Below are 18,740 nucleotides of genomic sequence, written 5' to 3'. Positions count from 1 at the left end.
AGTTGACGAGGAGGAGTTGGCAGAGGCGGTTCTGGTTTTAGAAGGGATTAGTGGGTGTGATGCATAGCAATTTGAATGAACACTGGGGACAGATCAGATTTTGAAAGTATGTAACTGAGCTGAAGGGGAAAGACTGAACTGTGAGGGACATTTACCAATAGAAAGTGGAAGGAAGAAAAATAATCTTGATTAAGACTAGAGAGTTAGAGGAGAATTGAGGCCCACAAAAGTACAGCATCCCAGGGGCAGAAGAGAACTAGCTTTCACTGAGAGGTATGTCTCAGTAGTAATTTTCCTATTGATCTGATATTCAACAACATACTGAATTCTTATATTCTAGTATTTATCTACTGATGATAATATTATCTGCAAAGAAATAATTCTGTCACTTTTCTTCCAATCTTATCTTTTATTTTATTTTCCTAACAATTACATACTCTAGTCCCATGTAAACAGAAGTGATGACAGTGGCAGCCTTGTCTTACATCAGATTTTAAATGGAATGCTTTTGTAGCTTCTTCATTAAATAGGATGGCTTGCTACTGGTTTTTATCTATTAAGTTAGGGCATTTCTGCTCTGTTCCTAATTTTCTGATTTTTAAAAGGCAGATGTTAGGGTTCCTGGGTGGCTCAGTCGGTTAAGCGTCCAACTTTGGCCCAGGTCATGATCTCGCAGTCAGTGAGTTCAAGCCCCACGTCAGGCTCTGTGCTGACAGCTCAGAGCCTGGAGCCTGCTTCAGATTCTGTGTCTCCCTCTCTCTCTGCCCCTCTCCCGCTTATACTCTGTCTCTCTCTCTCTCAAAAATTGGGACCCCTGGGTGGCTGAGTCGGTTGAGTGTCCCGACTTCAGCTCAGGTCATGATCTCATAGCTCATGGGTTCGAGCCCTGCGTCCAGCTCTGTATAGACCACTAGCTTGGAGCCTGGAGCCTGCTTCAGATTCTGTGTCTCTTTCTCTCTTTGTCCCTCCCCTGTTCACACTCTGTCTCTCTCTGTCTCTCAAAAATAAATAAATGTAAAGAAAAAAAATTTTTAAATATATAAACATTAAAACATTTTAAAAAAACAAAATAAAAGTCAGATGTAGATATACCTTATCAGGTGCTTCTTCTGAGTCTGTGAGATGACCATGTGATTTCTTTCCTTTTAGACCAGTAATAGAGTGAATTGTAATATTATCTTTTCTCACATTTTTTTCTTTTTTTTTTTTTTTAAGTTTACTTATTTTGAGAGAGAGAGCATGAGTGGGGCAGAGAGAGAGAAAGAATGCCAAGCAGGCTCTGCACTGTCAGCACAGAGCCCCCCACGAACTGTGATATCATGACCTGAGCCGAAATCAGGAGTGAGACACTTAACCAACTGAGCCACCCAAGCACCCATCTTTTCTCACATTTAACCATCCTTCAGTCTTGTGATAAATCTTATTTAATCACAACTTTTTTTTTAAATACACTCTTGGAATATAAGTTGGTCCGTATTTTATTGAAACTTAATATAGGTATATGTCATTTCATTGTGCTTTGCTTTATTGCATTTCTTACATACTGCCTCGATTACAGATTGAAGACTTGTGACAACCCTGCATTGAGTAAGGCCATCAGCACTTTTTCCAGCAGCATTTGCTCACTTTGTGTCTCGGGGTCACATTTTGGTAATTCCCACAGCATTTCAAATTTTTTCATTATTATTACATTTGTTATGGTGATCTGTGATCAGTGATTTCAACTTGCCAAAAGCTCAGATGGTTGTTAGGATTTTTTAGTAATCAGCTATTTTTTTAATTAAAGTATATAGGGTTTTTCTTTTTTTAGACATAATGCTATTGCATACTTAATAGACTCTAGTATAGTATAAATGTAACTTTTATATTCACTGGGAAATCAAAAATTTCGTTGACTCTCGATTGTGATACTCAGTTTATTGCAATGTTCTGAGCGTCAACCTGTGATATCTCCAAGTTAGGCCGGTAATCTGTATTCATAAGTGAAAAATGGACCCATACATTATTTTCTCTTTCTGTCTTCATTTGTTTGGCATCAAGATACATTTAGCTTCCTGAGATGATTTGGGCACCTTCCATTCTTTTTCTTTTTCCCTTTTTTTAATATTTTTTAACGCTTGTTTATTTTTGAGAGACAGAGACAGGGCATGAGCAAGGGAAGTGCAGAGAGATGGGGAGACACAGAATTCGAAGCAGGTTCCAGGCTCTGAGCTGTCAGCACAGAGCTCAAGGCGGGCTGGAACTCACAAACTGTGAGATCGTGACCTGAGCTAAAGTCGGGTGCTCAACTGATTGAGCCACCCAGGAGCTGCCTTTTCACTCTTTTTCTAATACACAATATAAGTATTCTCTTTTTTTGAAAGTCAGTTCCCCATAAAACTATCCAGGCCTGGGATTATCATTTTAATGTTTTCATGGCTGTTGAACTTGTACCAATGTGTCAGAGATGTGTCCATTTTGCCTAGATTTTCAAAATCATATACATGGAAGTTGTTTATTACCCTTTTTATTTGTGTAAACTTTTTTGTGTAATTCTATTTTCAGTCTAAATTTTATTTTTAACACCTCTTTTTTCTTGATCATATTTGCCAGAGGTTTGTCTGCATTAGTGATTTTCTTCAAAGAATAAGTTTTTGCTTTTAATTGTCTTTGTTATATTTTCATTCTCTATTCTGCCCTCCACTATTTCCTTCCTTCCATCTTTGGGTTTACTCTGTTGCTTTCCTTTTAGTTCTTATCTCATTCGTTTCCAGTGCTTTCCAGTAAGTATATTTGAAGCTATGCTTCTTAGTATCATTTAATTCTCTTAACTTGTCAATATGTAGTGCTCTGTCATTCATCTCTCAGTATTTTCATAATCTCCTTCATAATTTCATAATCTTCATAATTTCAGTAGCCAGAGGTTGTTTTATAGTGCTTGTGTTTCTCTTCCACCCAATATAATTAGACTTAGGGTTAGACAAGAGACTTTTTCAAGCCATGCTTAAATGTTTCTGAATTTTTTTTTTTGCATTATGATAAGAATATACTAATTCACTGAAGTGTTACTTTGAAACACAGTCTGTTTTTATAAGTATTCTGTGTATGTTGTAAAAGACTGTGTTTACCATTGAATGAAAGCTTTTCTATATGTATTTATTCACTTGAACTTATTGTGTTATTCTGGTCTTTTCATATCTTTGATTAGCTCCCAGTTTCTGAAAAGAATATGTTATTTGTTGATTTATCTACTTCTCCCTATACTTTCACCAGTTATTGCTTTTTATATTTTTAAGCACTATAATCAGAGGTATATATGTGCATGATCATTATGTTTTATTGAGCAATTATTCCTTTTATCAGGATGCTGGGGGTTTTTTTCTATCAAAGCTACATTAAAAGCCAAGAAACCTTTCCCCCCCTCCATATTTGCCTGATATTATTTTCCATCTGTATCCTTTTCTAGTGAGTCCCTTGTAGACATAGTAAAGGTTTGTTTGTTTCTTTCTCTTTGAATCCAGAGTCTTTGGAATGCTGAAACTATATATTTACTGTAATTACTTTTGTATTTGAGGGCTTATTTTTGCAATTATATTTCATGTATTTTTAGCTTACTTCATTCTTTTCCCTATTTTTTCTTTCCTTCTTTTAGATGACTAAATTTCTTTCTGTAAGTTTGAGCACATATATTTTATTTTTTTCCTTCTGGGTCGTTCCTTCATTTATTTTTCCTTTGGATATCCTAAGCTTACCGATATCTTTTGTCTTTGCCTCCAGAGCCACACCTTCTTCTTGTATTTCCCATCTTTCTCCTCTTCCTTACCCCCCAACCCACCATGTTCATGCTGTCTAGAATTTTCGTTCTGGGTTTTCTGGGATATACATCAAGTGTTGAATATATCTCTTATTTAGACAGTGAACTTTACGGAGTTGTTTGGGGTTTTTTCCAACCTACTTTCCCATGTATCCCATAATCCTTCTAGATTTACTTTTCTTCCAGGAGTGCTTGAGGAATGTTCACCAAGAGGGCATTAAAATGGTAAACCTTATGAGGCTTTGAAGTACTAAGAATAGTTACAATTTTTTCTCACATTTAAATGATAGCTTGGATAGATATAAAATTCAAGGAAAAGAACTTTGAACTATAAAGCTTTGAAAATCTTTATTCATTTTCCACTTGTGCCCTTGTTGCACTTAAAGAACTACAAAGCTCTTTAGATTTGTGTTCGTTTATGAGATTTGCTTTTAGAATTTTTACTTTATCTTCAGTATTCATAAGTTCTGCTGTGACTTGCCTTAAATGTATATTTTTTCTATCAGTATAATACTTTGAGAAATCTTCCAACTTCATTTAACACAAAAGATTCTTAATTGTTTTTAAAAATATTTATTCCTTCTAGGTGATTTTTTATTTCTCCCTATGGAATTTCTCATACACAGGTGTTGACGCTTCTGTGCTTTGTGTCTCTCTCTCTTTCCCACCCCTCCTCCTTCTTGATGCCTCCTGAGGAAAACTCAACTTGACCTTCCAGCTCATGATTTACTCTTTGGCCATATCCATACTGCTCTTCAGCCTGTGTTGGATTCTTTACTTCAGTCACTGTATTTTTATACATAATATTTCTGAAATGTTTCTCTTTATACTTAATCATTTTCATTTTACTTATTTTAATTTGTGTATGGACTTTTTAAATGCATATTCTGCTGTTCCATCTAGTTTACTAATTCTCCATGTGGGGTAGGTTTTTAGCTTATTGTATTTAGTAGATGTTGTTTTTCTCAGTGGTCTTGTTTTATTTCCCTGTGAGCTCTTGTTACTTGGCCTTCAGGGAAATCCTCTTGTACCTCTGCTCTAGACACTGCTTTTTTTCCCCAAGATTTGTCTTCCTGATGTGTTACCACTTAGCTGGGTAGTGTGAGTGAGCAAGGAATGGCTGATTGGTCTGCCTGCATCTTTTATGAACATTCGTCCCACTGTTCTGGTATGTTCTACCTCACAGTATGGTGGAGCAGGCCACAGGCAGTATGGAAGAAAGAGAAAAGGACAAGGAGTTCCTTCCCACCCTCTATTCTGCCGTCAGTGCGCAGCCCTCTCTGGCGTTTGCTTGCCGTCCTGTCCTCATTCCAACACCCGTGGTTTCCCAGGAATGCATCGTGGTTGTTCAGTTTCTCAAAATTGTCAGATGCCCTTATTTCTATGCTTTCTCTCAGTTTAGATTCTAGAAGGGAGCCAGCAGCCTGTGTTCACTATCTTGTTGGGAATCTCGTAGTGGAATTTTTGTTTTAAAATATTTTTATTAACTTATATTTCTGATTAGGACAGTAATTTGTATTTATTATAGTCATTTTGGAAAATACAAAAATCTCCCAGAAAGCAATAAAAATTGTGATAATCCTAATATCAAAAGATAACTTGCTCTTCTCCTCTTTCCTATTAACTATGTAATGAGCACTCCATAGTTCATTAGTATTCCACACATGTTGTTTGATATCTGCCTATGACTCCATTATGTGGATATTAATAAAGTATCTGTGTTCCACTGTTAGACATTTATATTGTTGGGTTTTTTATTTTAGAGTGGGGAGGGAGAGAGAGAGAGAGAGAAGAGAGAATCCTAAGCAGACTAATGCTCAGCACAGAGTCTGATGCAAGGCTTGACTCCATGTCCTGGAATCACAACCTGAGCTGAAATCGAGTCAGATGATAAGCCACCCAAGCCCCCTGACATTTAAATTATTTTAAGTTAAAAAAAATTTTTTTATTCTGAAAAACCTCTCCAAAGAAGTGCAGTCTGCCCAAAACAACAGCCTAAGACACAGTGTAAAGACAGTAACTCTAATAGAACAAAACAAATGGTAGCTGTGGGATGGACCCCGTCTGTGCAGCAGCAGGAACTAGTGAGCACTGTTGGTTAATAATAGAGCTCAAGCCTTCCTGGCCTTGGAAATGAAATTACTGGATTTGCTGTGGGTTGTAAACTTATATTTGAACACCAGCATTTCTATTACGATGGTTTAAAAAGGTAACATGACACTTGTTACTTCAGTAGCTTCCTGGCTATGCTACCTCACTTCAGAGATGAGACTTGAGGTTTAGATGTGAAAATCACCAGCATAATAGAACAAAACTACATATACCTGGACACGGGGAGCTATAGAATTTTAAGTTAGTTTTAGAAACTGAACTAGCACAGGACACTCTTTAACCTTTGGCCTTGAGGCCAAGGCAGTTGGTTCTCTGGTTTGCAAGGTGAAAGGTGACTCTGAGGGACAATGAGAGGAGAGATGGCTTGAAAGCAAGGGCTCCAAATGGGAACTTCTGCCTTAGGGTGGTGGTTGTTAACACCCAAAAGCCTTGTGGGGAAACTCTGCTGGGAATATTAAAATATACTGTATATGTCTGCACACCTACATAAGATTCTGCATTTATTTGGAGACTGTGAATTTAGAGTCCTCAGAAGCCCATTGTTATGTATCAGGTTAAGAATCTCTGAGTTAGAGCCTAAAAGTAATTTTTTTAAGAAATAAAATTAATTTAAAAAATTAAATGGTAATTTCTGCTCAGTCAATTCCCTGAGGCTTCTGATGTTCACAGTGGGCATTCCTTCTTGCCAACAGGGCTGGAAGAGGTTGGTAGCTGACCTGTGCAAGTCTCCTTGTAGCACACACTTCGAGCATTCACGCTGCGTCCCCTTCCTCATTCTTCTCCCTTGGGAGTTCTGGGGAGTGGGGGGGAGGGTACTTGCTCCTGTTGCTTTGTTTTCTTGTGGTCTTAAAGACTCTGGCAGTAAGGTATATTCTTCTCTTAATCTAAGTAAATTATCTTAAATTTGGACTCCTTGAATCAGGTTTTTAGAGCTAAGGCAGTTTCTTGAGTAGGATTTTTTGGGGGAGTTTTGGGGTGTTTTTTTTTCTTCCCTCTGAATTCCCCAAGTGTTTTGTTTATGCAGTGCTTTGATCTGGATGCTCTACAGTTTTATTTTCAGTTTTTGTATTTAATGTATTGACAATTATTTTATTGTAATAAATATGTGACTCACTTCAGATCTTCATGTAGATGAACACGTCAGCATTTTCAGTCACTCCTTCGTCTTCTGATATAAAGTTAATTTCCTTCTAGATATCACCAGGAAACACCTGTGGGCTATCTCTTTTCTCTCCAGGCCTGGCTTTATGAGGCTCAGGTGTAGTAGTTGGGAAGTTTCTGGGGGTGTATGTGTTTCTCTAGTACAGCCCTCGGGAATAAAGCCATCTGGTCACCCTTATGCATAAGGCAGAGTTGGGAATGTAGTGTCAACTCAAAGACATTTTTCTGCATCCACAAACCTCTGACTTTAAAACAGCTGGTTAGAGCTTCCTTTGCACACCTGGTCATGTGGCATCCATGGAACACCCGGGCTTCGTTTCTTCAGTCTCTTCTGTGAGGCCTCAGAGCCAGTCTTGGGCCCCGAATTGACCCTTCCACTCGAAAGGGGGCAGCAGAAAAATAATGACTTTACTTCTGTAGGCCTCAGTTCAACTACAGAGACCAAGTAACTGGTAATCTCTAGCATCACATGTCTGCACAGCTTTCCCGGAAGTATGTCCAGGAAGGCCCACTCTTCCTGGGTAAAATACATGGTCACATCCTGGAAATAGCATTTAAGGAAAACATCAGGACAAGCCACAGCATCCAGCTGTCAAGGCCATGGACAAGAACCTTTTTTCTCCCTGTGGACACAGCTCCAAGTAGTTCCCAAAGCCTAGTGGCACCTCCTTGGGTCAGTTTGAGGAAACAAAGCTCTTATCCTCACTGGCAACATAGTGCCAAGCAGTAAAAGTTTAACCTCTTATATTTGGGGATGGTGGAGAAGTTGAACCACACATGATTCATGATCAGTTTGGAGAACCATGCTGAGGAAGAGACCCCATAGAGCAAGGAGGGAGAAACTGGACAGTTTGCTGGGTTCCTCTATTTCTTTCCATAGAAAAGAAATCTTTCTTTCCTGCTGTTTTCTTTCTCCTCTGGAGGACAGCTTTTCTGCAGAGTACAGTTGATCCTTAACACAAGTTTGAACTGCACGAGTCCACTTAGGTATGGATTTTTATAGTACTATACTTTCTTGTCTTTAGGATTTTCTTAATAATGTTTTCTTTTCTCTAGCTTACTTTTTGTAAGAATATACAAAATATGTGTTAGTCAACTATGCTGTCAGGAAGGCTTCCCCTTACCAGTAAGCTATCAGTAGTTATGTTTTTGGAGATTATACGCTGACTCTCCCACCCCATGTTGTTCAGTGGTCAACTGTGTTCCCTTTTCTCAAAAATAATGTTAACGTATGCTGCACATATACACGGATTTGTTTGTTTGTTCACTCCTTCCCTATTTTAGTCCATGGTATTTCTTAAACCCCTACTTTGGGCAGTGGAATGTGCTAGGCTGTAAGGAGAACATGGATTGGGTAGGTTTTACATTTATAGAAGTTACAGTAGGGGAAGAAAATGGTTACCTGCGGGAGTTTTCTTCAGGGCGCAAGCAGTCAATCCTGTCAGATTAGAAATCCACTGAAGTGCCCTGGGATTCATAAAGAGGGCACATCCCTTCCCACAGGGGGATTAGGGAGACCTCATGGAAAAGCAGGCTTTGAATTGGCCTCCTTAGAAGGAGATGATGTGCTTCACGACCTCAAATTTATTTCTTCCTCTCATCAAAGTATAGGTCATTAGGTCATTTGTTGATTCCTTCTTTTCTGAAGGGTTTTAATATGCAAAAAGGCTTTCAGTTGACTGTCGCCTGCCTCACCACCGGATTCTCTGTCTCTTAACCATGATTAGATGTCTCCTGTTCGCCTTCCTTAACTCAGTCTTGTACACCTGGCTTTCTCCCTCTTTTATCTCATAGAAATTTACTTTTTTCTGTTTTCCACAGCATCTTGCAGCTGCATTTGACACCGCTCATCAGTCTCGTGTTGAAATTCTTTTTAGTCTAAGCTTCTGGGGCAATCTTGTTGTTGTTGTTGTTGTTTTCCTCTTCATACTCTACTTGATCTTTTATCATATTACAGGGTGCAAGCACCATATAGCTATCTTTCTCAAACTGCTCATTTTTACAGGTAGGGAAGCTCTTCACTGCCATATGTACTTGTCTTTTTTTCTTCTCTCCCCATTGCTTTATGGGGCACCACAGCCATGGGCCTAGACTCACTCCACTTCCTCACTCTAAACAAACTGACATCGTTTACTAAATACCTTATGAAGGTACCTATCAAATCTCCATATACATCACGCACCTTTGTTTTATCTTTTATTCTCATAGTAAATCCGTTTTGCTGTCCCCTAAACACTTGCAACAGTTATTATTATTGCCTCCTTACGTTTTTAAATCATTGCATCCAAATTGCCCTCTGTCTGCATTTCTGACTTAAGAATTTGGAGTCATCTTAAAGTCTCATTTTGTCCATTGTCCAGTATATTCAGTGCATTCCCAACGGTCTATCAGTTGTTTCCTGTGATGTGTAGACCTGCCTCTTGCATATCCCCAAGTGCCATGAGATTACAAGTTTTCCCCCTTTATGTCCAGGCTGCCACAGGGAACTTCTGAGTGTTCTCTCTCCTTTTGGTATCACCTCTCCCCTTCAGCTGTCACCTGTATTATCATTGCCAAAATGTCATCTTCCGCTTCAGACTATTGATTCCTTAATGCTCACTCTCAGTCTCTGTGATTCTCACCTTTTTTGTTCTTGACCAGTTACACTTTCTCTCTTTTTTACTAATCTCTTTTTGCACCCCCAAGGTCAACTTTTTTCCATTCCAGCCAAATACATTCACTTGGCGTCTACAAGTTGCCTTTCCCTGCCTTCTGCCCACCCTCCCTCCTTCTTTCCTCCCAGAATTGACCTGCTTACTCTCACCTTCCTGACGTCTAATGAACTATTTCCCAGGATGCGATGCTCTCCTACTTCTTAGACCACGTTCTTTTCATGCATTCTGTGCATTCCTTTATTCAGCAAATGTTTATTGACCATTTGCCGTGCGCCAGGCATTTTGCGGGGGAATTAAAGATACTAAATCCTTGACATCAGGGAGCTCCATAGTCCATAGGGGACACAGACAGGAAAACAGGCAGTTATGATTCAGTGTGATTAGTACTGCTATAGGAGATCTTAGAAGCCATGAGGGCATATGTGGAAGGGATATCTTGATGTGGAAAGGAGGGATGCTGTGCAGCCATTCCAAAAACTGTCTTAAATCGAGTCTTTAAGTTTTTTAGCCAAAGAAAGAAAGAAAACTAGAAGCAAACCTTCACCTGCCAGAAGGCAGGTACAAGTGGCCCCACCTGCCCCAGTGCAGCCTTCTGCTCTGCGTTCCTCTTGGCACTTAGGCTCATTGCAAAGTCTTGATCCATACATGTTTTCTGTTCAACTAGATTATAAGCTTGTAGGGCCTAGAGACTGGGTCTCCTTTTTCTCATACCCTGTGCAAGGTGTCCAGTGGATGTTAACCATAGAGGACCAGCACAGTGACCACAGCGTCCTTGGGCTGAGTGTTTTCCAGAATTTTATTCCACAGGCTTGATTGTGACTGTTAACTTTGTAAGGTATTTTTATTTGATCTTGGACACAATGAAATTTTTTGCTTTACTGTGTTTGAATAGTATGTTCCCACTTGAAGCACTCAGTGAGTTGTCATCGACACCTGTAATATATACATTTGCCCTTTGTGATCACATGGACGGGTTGGCAGTGTCAGCTTGCTTCAGAGGGTGTCACAGAAAGGTGTTGTTAAGGGCCAATTCTTTCCAGTAGCCCTCGGAATCAATAAGAAGTGTCTCCAAGTAAAGGGCTAACATCACGACCATCTAGGCTGATCTGATCATTAAGTATCTCATAACTTCCAACAATTTGTATTGTAGTACTTCTTTTGGTTTTTATTACGGGCATTTAATTTTCAAAGGATGGCAACATTGATGGCTGAGGTACAGAGACAATGTTTGTTTTGTGGGCCACCTAATCTCTATTAGGTGCTTTCTTTAGACTGGTAGTTCTTAACCTTTTGGGAGTCATGGCCCCATATGACAGCCAGTCAATTCAGGGAAAATGTACATGTACACACATACGGAATTGTACGTGCTATTTCAGGGGTTTCCTAGACCATCTGAATTCCTCCATCCGCTCTGTGAATCATTATGGTTCTAATAAGGGTCTTATAAAACTGTCATTTTAAGCTAAATATGCTGTCTAACAAAGTTTGATCCTTCTGTTTGATGCATGCACATAACGAACATTTCTGTGCTCATTGCACATCCTGCTACTATAAAGCACTGTCCTTCTCTGGAAACAATGAATGCATATGTATTTTTTAGAGAAGTAGAAATACATCAGTTCTACTCAAGCAGAGGAAAAGTTCTTGTACGTACTGATATACATTTGTGCAAATAGGAATTAGAATCTATTCAGTATAGCTGTCACAACTATACTTATCCATGTTAAAGGAATGTTCCTCAAGTTGTAAAGCAGCTTATATAACTGCAGTCATGTTATTGAAAAAAAACAATGAAGCCCTTATATCCATGTTTACGTAAAATGCTAAAGGAATATACATCAAAAGGCACATGTACTCACAGATGACTAGTGCAGATGGTGGGTCCTACACAGTGCAGTGGTCCTCAGGGCATGATCCCAGACCAGCACCAGGAGCATCTCTTGGGATCTTTTAGGAAATGCAAATTCTTAAGCCCACCTCAGACCTGAATCTGAAACTGTGGGTTCGGCCCCCAGCAATCCACAGCTGAGCAAACCCTCCAGGTGATTCCAGTACACACTCATGTTGGAAACCCACCAGCGACATGTATGAGATGACATTTCAAAAGAGCAAAGCACTCTACATATTTGAGATCATAAGCTTTTTTTTTTTCATTGAGATAAAATTTATGTATAATGAAACCCAAAGATCTTAAACATACAGCTCTGTGAATTTTCACGTTATGTGATCCCTACACCAGCCAAGTCATAGAACTCTTTTATCATGCTGTAAGGTTCCCTCGTGCCTCCTCTCGCCTGTCCCCACCGCTGCCGGGCAGCTACTTACTGTTCACTGACAGACTTCATTAGAGGAAGTAAGGGGACAGGAGGATGATGAGTCGAACACAGAAAGAACAATGACTATTCTCTTTGTCCTTCACTACTTGTACTCAACCATTTACTTTTGAAGTACTGAGCATGATTCTCTCTGGTTTTTCAGCCCATGGACCAAGCTTCTCTCAAAAACAGCGACGTCCTTGTTCTGACAGGCCTCACTCAGATCCCCACCGCGAACCCAGACGGCATGGTGGGAGAGTTCTGCAGCAACCTGGGTACGTGTCAGCTCAGGCCGTGAACAGAATGAAATGCGCTAGATTTACTTTTCAGTTTCTTGCTTCTGTAGTATTTTGTGCTCTTTCCCTTCACGTTCACGCCCTCTGATGTCCCCGTTCAAGGCTTCCCTTGCGCCCCTGCCTATACTACCCTTCCTGCCCGTCCTTCAAAGCGCCTCATTGTCAGCAAAAGCAATTCTTAAGCAACATAAGTGCTCTGTGGTGGGATTTGGGGACAGGACGGGGGTGCGTACAGGATGGCAGTTGTCAAAAAAGGGAAGAATCACATCTTTGCTCGCAAGTAATAGCACAGAAAAGACTTAATACTTTGCATTCACAATACCAGTATACTGAACAGATATGTTTCTCCCACCAATATTTGGTCAGTGTTGTTTTTTCTTTGAGAGAAGACTGAATTTGGAGGAGAGACTTGCTACCCAGAAGAAATGTATGTGTCTTTGGATATAAATTTTCAGTAAAATCTAGAAATCCTGCCTTTCTTTTAGAAAAGTATAGGTTGCTTACTGTCTTAACTTGGGCTGCTGTAACAGAATACCACAGACAGGGTGACTTAAAGAACAAACATTTACCACAGTTCTAGAGGCTGGAAGTCTGAGATCAGGTTGCTGGCATTGTCAGGGTCTGGCGAGGACCCTCTTCCTGGCCCGCAGACGCCCACAGGTATTCTCCCTTGGCAGAGAGAAGCAGTCCTCGTGTCTTCTTCCTTTTCTTATGAGGCAAAAATCCCATCCTGGAGGCCGTACCCTCATGGCCTCATCTGAACCCCGTTACCTCCCAAAGCACCCCCCGCCCAGTACCCTCACATTGGGAGTTAGGGCTTCAATATATGAATGTTAGGGGGACACAGATGGTCAGTCTGTAACAGTTGCCAAAGAGGAGTTAATGAGCTCAGACTTTCAACTCTTTCCCACAGTTTATTCTTCCTTGAAAAAATTATTGGAGTAGTCTCAAATAGCATCTCTGATTTTTATGTTTTGTTTGCTTATTATCTAGAATCACACAAAACTTTAGATCTGAAAGGAACGTTACATCTAATCTACTGTTTCTCAAAGTCCACTAAACCACTTGCCTCCTGATCAGTGAGGTCACTTACAGATGCACATCTGAGGGCCCTTCCACAGGCCTAATAAGTCAGATTCCATGGGAGCAGGAAAGACCCAGCAGCAGAGTTGCGTTTTCAACATGTCCCCTGGCCATTTTCACACTTATAAAAGCTTGAAAACCACTAATCTAGTCCATTCCTCTCATAACCAGTCAGGAAACAGGCCCAGCCAGGTTTCAGTGGCTTTCGTGGGGTCCTGTAGCGTGAAAGCAGGAGTGGAGCCAGGCCTCCTGCGCCCTGCCCGCCGGCTCCCCACGGTGCCGTCTCTAGTAGCAGCCCGTCCACCAGTACTCCGAGTACGGCGTCTGGGAGAACCCAGGTCAGGGGAGGGTACGAGACACAGAGGCTTCAAGATCTATGCCCAAAGCTGTGTGTTTCAGTTTGTTTTGGAAACCAAACAAAAAGACACTTAAGAGGGCTTAATTTTTTTCTTTTTTAGCCAATTATAACTTCTAATATTATTATACCCATTAAGTTGCAATTCCTCATTTGATAACTTGTTCTAAGTATTCAAAGTGTAGAGGATTTTCTTACAAATAACACATTAATGAACGAAAATGCCGCCAAAATGAGTCAAATGGAAAAATTTGGCCTATTTCCTTATAGGTCATACAACAGTGATCAGAGACTGAACAGAGACAAATCCAGCAAAGTTTTGAGCAGGAGCTAAAAAGAGAAGGAGCTTGGAGGGTCTGTCCTGAAGCTCGGCTGCCATTGGTAACCTTTAAAACCCAAACCCTTCACTGCACATCCTGTCCCCAGGGACTGAGTCATCCATTAAAACCCCACTGACTGTTAGCCTCTCGATTCTCGCACTCCTGCGCTGTTCTTCCAAAGAAGCGGATCATTGTACGCGGGAAATGACAGAAATCCAAGTATTATGTTTAAAGTTTCATTCTACCTTTATAAAACAGTTCTTTTGACACCATTGTTTTCTCTCTCTGGCCTCAACTTTTCTAGCACTGACAGTCCGGAATGGAGGAAACGTGTTGGTGCCCTGTTACCCTTCTGGAGTGATCTACGACCTCCTGGAATGCCTGTATCAGTACATCGACTCTGCTGGCCTCTCCAACATCCCTTTCTACTTCATCTCCCCTGTGGCCAACAGTTCCCTAGAGTTTTCCCAGATTTTCGCTGAGTGGTATGTCTGCATTCTTCTTCATGATTCAGTACATTGAAGCAGTAAGAATAAAATGTAAAAAGTTTTTTTATTTTTTTTATTTTTTTTAAATAGTTTATTGTCAAATACAACACCCAGTGCTCTTCCTCACAGGTGCCCTCCTCCATTACCACCGAAAAGTTTTTTTAATTAAAAAAGAACAGGAGTGCCCGGGTGGCTCAGTTGGTTAAGCATCCAGCTCTTGATTTCGGCTGAGGTCATGATCTCATGTTCAGCCCTGCATTGGCTCTGCGCTTAAGACTGTTTGTCTCCCCCCCCCCCCCCCCCCCCCCCCCCCCCCCCCCCCCCCCCCCCCCCCCCCCCCCCACCAGTGTGTCTCTCGGTCTGTCTCTCTCCCTCTCCCCCTCCCCTGCTCACTCACGCACATGTCCACACACTCTCATGTCCATTCTCTCTCTGTCTAAAATTAAAAAGAGGGGTTTTTTCTCGCATTACTATGAAACTTTCATTTTGTTGTCTTTCCATTTTTGTGATGTGAAAACTGTATTAATGAAAAATTCTGTTACATTGCTAGAGTTTAGAAGAATAGATATCAAGGAGAGAGGGATAAAAGACAAAGGGTTAACTTAGCACTTTCAAATTCAGTGACAAAAATATACATTTATCTTCTCACATGCTACTCTCTGCCTATTACAAACTGAAGTGACATTCTAGAACCAAAAAAAAAAAAAAAAAATCCAAGCTCATGTTGTCTGGAATTTGTAATACCAAATCTGATAAGAAAAGCTAGATTTTTTTCACTTCAATAGCATGATATTTGAGAAAATTAAGTTTTATTACAGCAGGGAATTGTTTGATCAGGTCCTAAGATGGGTAAATTATTGAACAGTCTGAAGCTAGTAAACCTTTTTAGGATTATTTACATGCATGTTTGAATCTGACTCACCAAGCCAAAGAAAGGGGGGAGGGATGGGGGAAATATAGCTTTTACAGTTGACCTTAACATGACCTCGGGTGGTGTTTTTAGACAGGGGGATGACACACATACAGAGGGTGTGTGTAGTACATGTCAGTTGGATGGTAGCATAATGGACACAGTGTTCTAAGTTTCTAAGAAAGAAGGAATTGGTGTATCATTCTGTCCTAACATATGTTGCCTCCCCACTCCACCTTCTTAAAGGGCATTTTTTCCTCCCTTTTTAGTTGTAGTCAGGGTCTTTTTTTTTTATCTTGATTCAGACAAGCTTTTCCTTCCTGTGTGCGTCTTGGTCGTGTTTGTTCATAGGGCCATCATTTTATTGGTACAGTTGAATTTTATCCTTTACATTGGGTCATTCCTCCCCCAGCATAGGAAGTTAATCTTGAATAGTGAGGAATGCAGCCTAAGTATCACTTGCAGAATTAATCAGCATGTTCTGCATTTCTTCATCCAGAACCTCAGTAAAAAAAACTCCAGCCCCCGCTTCGAGGCCCGAGGGTTGGTCTGCTCCTCAAGGCCACTCCTTCCGCACTGCATGCTGTTCTTGTCAGAGTATCTGATGGGCTAGGAGTCAGGACCACTCAAATTAGAGGAGGTTGTTTTTGTTTCTGGGTTTGTATATTTGTTCATTTCTAATATATGTGTAACACACACTTACTATAGAAAACAATACAGTTACAGAAAACAGAAAAAAACAACCCATAAGCCCACTATCCAGAAGTAATATCACTGTTGGAATTTTGATGGATTTCTTCCTTCCATATGGGAATCATACTGATTATTTAATTTTGGATCCTGCTTTTAAAATTTTTTTAATGTTTGTTTATTTTTGAGAGAGACAAAGCGCAAGTAAGGAAGGGGCAAAGACAGAAGGAGACACAGAATCTGAAGTAGGCTCCAGGATTTGAGCTGTCAGCACAAAGCCCAACATGGGGCCAAAGTCAGATGCCCAATTAACTGAGCCACCCAGGTGCCCCCTGCTTTTAAAATTTTTAATCTGAGATTGGAGGAGTAAAGTAAAACTTTGAGGACATAATTTTTACATGACTACATTATTACATCATTTGTATATTATATAATTTATTTAACTGTTGTCTTATTGTTGGACGGACAGGCTTTGCCCATGTTTTCCTTTTAGTAATAAATCTTCACTTAATATGATTGTATGTATATATGACTACATCTTTTGCTTTAGGTAAATTACTAAAGGTGGAATTATAGGAACAAAGGGTATAATGTTTTAATGTTGATTATACAAATCTCATTTGCTTTCCAGAAAGATTTTTGTCTTCTATAAATTGTTCCGCTTGCTCATTGTCTTCTATAAATTGTTCCTTTTTTACTGATTAGAGGAGTTATACTTTTCTTACCAACTTATTTGAACTCTATTCTTTGTTATAGGTCTGCAGACATTTTTCTCCTATCGTGGCACTTTGGATTTTGTCTTTCATTTGTTTTTTAAATAATAAAGTTGTTACTTTGGAGTAATTCTGGTTTACAGAAAAGTTGCAGAGATAGTCCAAAGAGCACTGTATGCCTTCTACTTAGTTTCCCCATGGCAACATCTGACATGGCCATAAACGTGTATCAAAGCTAAGAAATAAACATTAGCACATTGTTATTAGCTGAACTATAGTCTTTTTTAGATTGTACCAGTTTTTCCACTAATGTCTGTTTTCTGTTCCAGGATCCAGTCCAGGATACCACAGTGCATTTAGGTTATTGTTTGGGTTTGGTTTTTTTTGTCGGCAATACTTTAGTTTTATATATTGATATTAACTAATGCAACTTGGTATCCTTTGCAACAATCTAAGAAACTTAAATGAAGATCTTCTGTTTGTCTTCCTGAGTTTAGAAAGTTTTGTCTTCCTCTTTAGGTTTTATGTATAATTATATGTATGTAATTATATATAATTTAGATATTATAAAATAGCCATCCAAAAGTATCTTCCTCCAAAAAGGATATAAGTGATGTTTTTTAAATCAAGATTAAAGAAAATTAAGTGTAGGAAAAATTAAATAATAAGTGACATTAATCAAGTTCATATAAAACCCAAACCCTGGAGAGCTGAACTACTCCCCCAAAAATAGTATCTGGGAGAACTGTTGAAGTACTTTAATACTGTTTTAACAGAATTCTTACAAGTAGCCACAAACAAGCATACCTTACTACATACTGCCAGACCTACGGAACAGCTATGTCTTTTGAGTTATCGGTTGTTAACTTTGGCCACAATTGCTTTATTCGAGACATCTGCATATTTTAAGTGTCTGCTCTGGCTAGGAAAGAGCATAGCCCACCTAAAGCATTTACAGAGTCTCCAGTTTCAGTTACCAGTGTTGCTTAGTGGGTGTGCAAAACAGAAAGTTGGGTCTTTGAGGAAAGCCTATCTATTTCTCCTCAAAAGTGATCACCACTAATGCAATATGATATTTTGAATTGGATCCTGGAGCAAAATAAGGACATGAGTTAAAAAACTGGTGAAATCCAAACAAAGTCTGGAATTTAGTTGTAATGTACTAATGTTGATTTCGTAGGTCAACAAATGTATCATGGTTATGTAAGATATTAATATTACGGGGACCCTGGATAAAGGCCCAGCGGGAGTCCATCCCGTCTCTGTAACTTTTCTATAAATCTAAAATTATTCCAAAATAACAAGCTTATTTTTCAAGGAAATAATGTCCTCAGGAATTTTAATAGTTAAAAAATGCTACAGGAGACTTATGTTCTGAATACTCTCTAGATTCTGGCTTTCAGTCACAGTGAGATTTGTTAACAGGAAATTTTGAATCAACTTTACTAGTGTTTGTGCTGTTACCACTAGGTGGCAACAAATGACCCTGTGTGCCCTACCTAACAAGCTGATCTGTTTTTCCTCTTTAAAAGGCTTTGTCACAACAAACAGACTAAAGTGTATCTCCCAGAACCACCTTTTCCTCATGCAGAGGTAAGAAAATGGCATTATTGGGTCAAAGCAAGAAAAAACTGTAGCTCAATGGATATAGCATGTCATTAGATTTTTTAAATCCTTACATAAAATCATATAGTCTCATTTCCCATGTGAGATGACAGCCAAGTACTCTAACTCAAGATATGTTACATTCTCTTCTCATTAACACATTATATTGCCAGTATGTGTCTACAGTTAATAACTTACCTCTGTTCTGTTCACTGGGTGATGAATTTTATCTGACCCCTACAACT

General features: G+C 39.5%; 1 protein-coding gene across 2 annotated transcripts in view; it reads left to right on the top strand.

The window, feature by feature from the left end:
* INTS9 (integrator complex subunit 9) overlaps positions 1 to 18,740 on the top strand; it is a 107,947-nt gene that overhangs the window by 71,113 nt on the left and 18,094 nt on the right. For both annotated transcript variants that reach the window (XM_029938461.1, XM_029938457.1), the window contains 3 exons: positions 12,199 to 12,310; positions 14,394 to 14,574; positions 18,423 to 18,483. In XM_029938461.1, coding sequence (XP_029794321.1) covers positions 12,199 to 12,310; positions 14,394 to 14,574; positions 18,423 to 18,483 — 354 coding nt within the window. The remainder of the gene's footprint in view (positions 1 to 12,198; positions 12,311 to 14,393; positions 14,575 to 18,422; positions 18,484 to 18,740) is intronic.

This window comes from Suricata suricatta, chromosome 1 (genome assembly GCF_006229205.1).
Source record: "Suricata suricatta isolate VVHF042 chromosome 1, meerkat_22Aug2017_6uvM2_HiC, whole genome shotgun sequence".
Classification (NCBI taxonomy): Eukaryota; Metazoa; Chordata; class Mammalia; order Carnivora; family Herpestidae; genus Suricata; species Suricata suricatta.
This window is presented reverse-complemented; position numbering and strand designations above follow the sequence as displayed.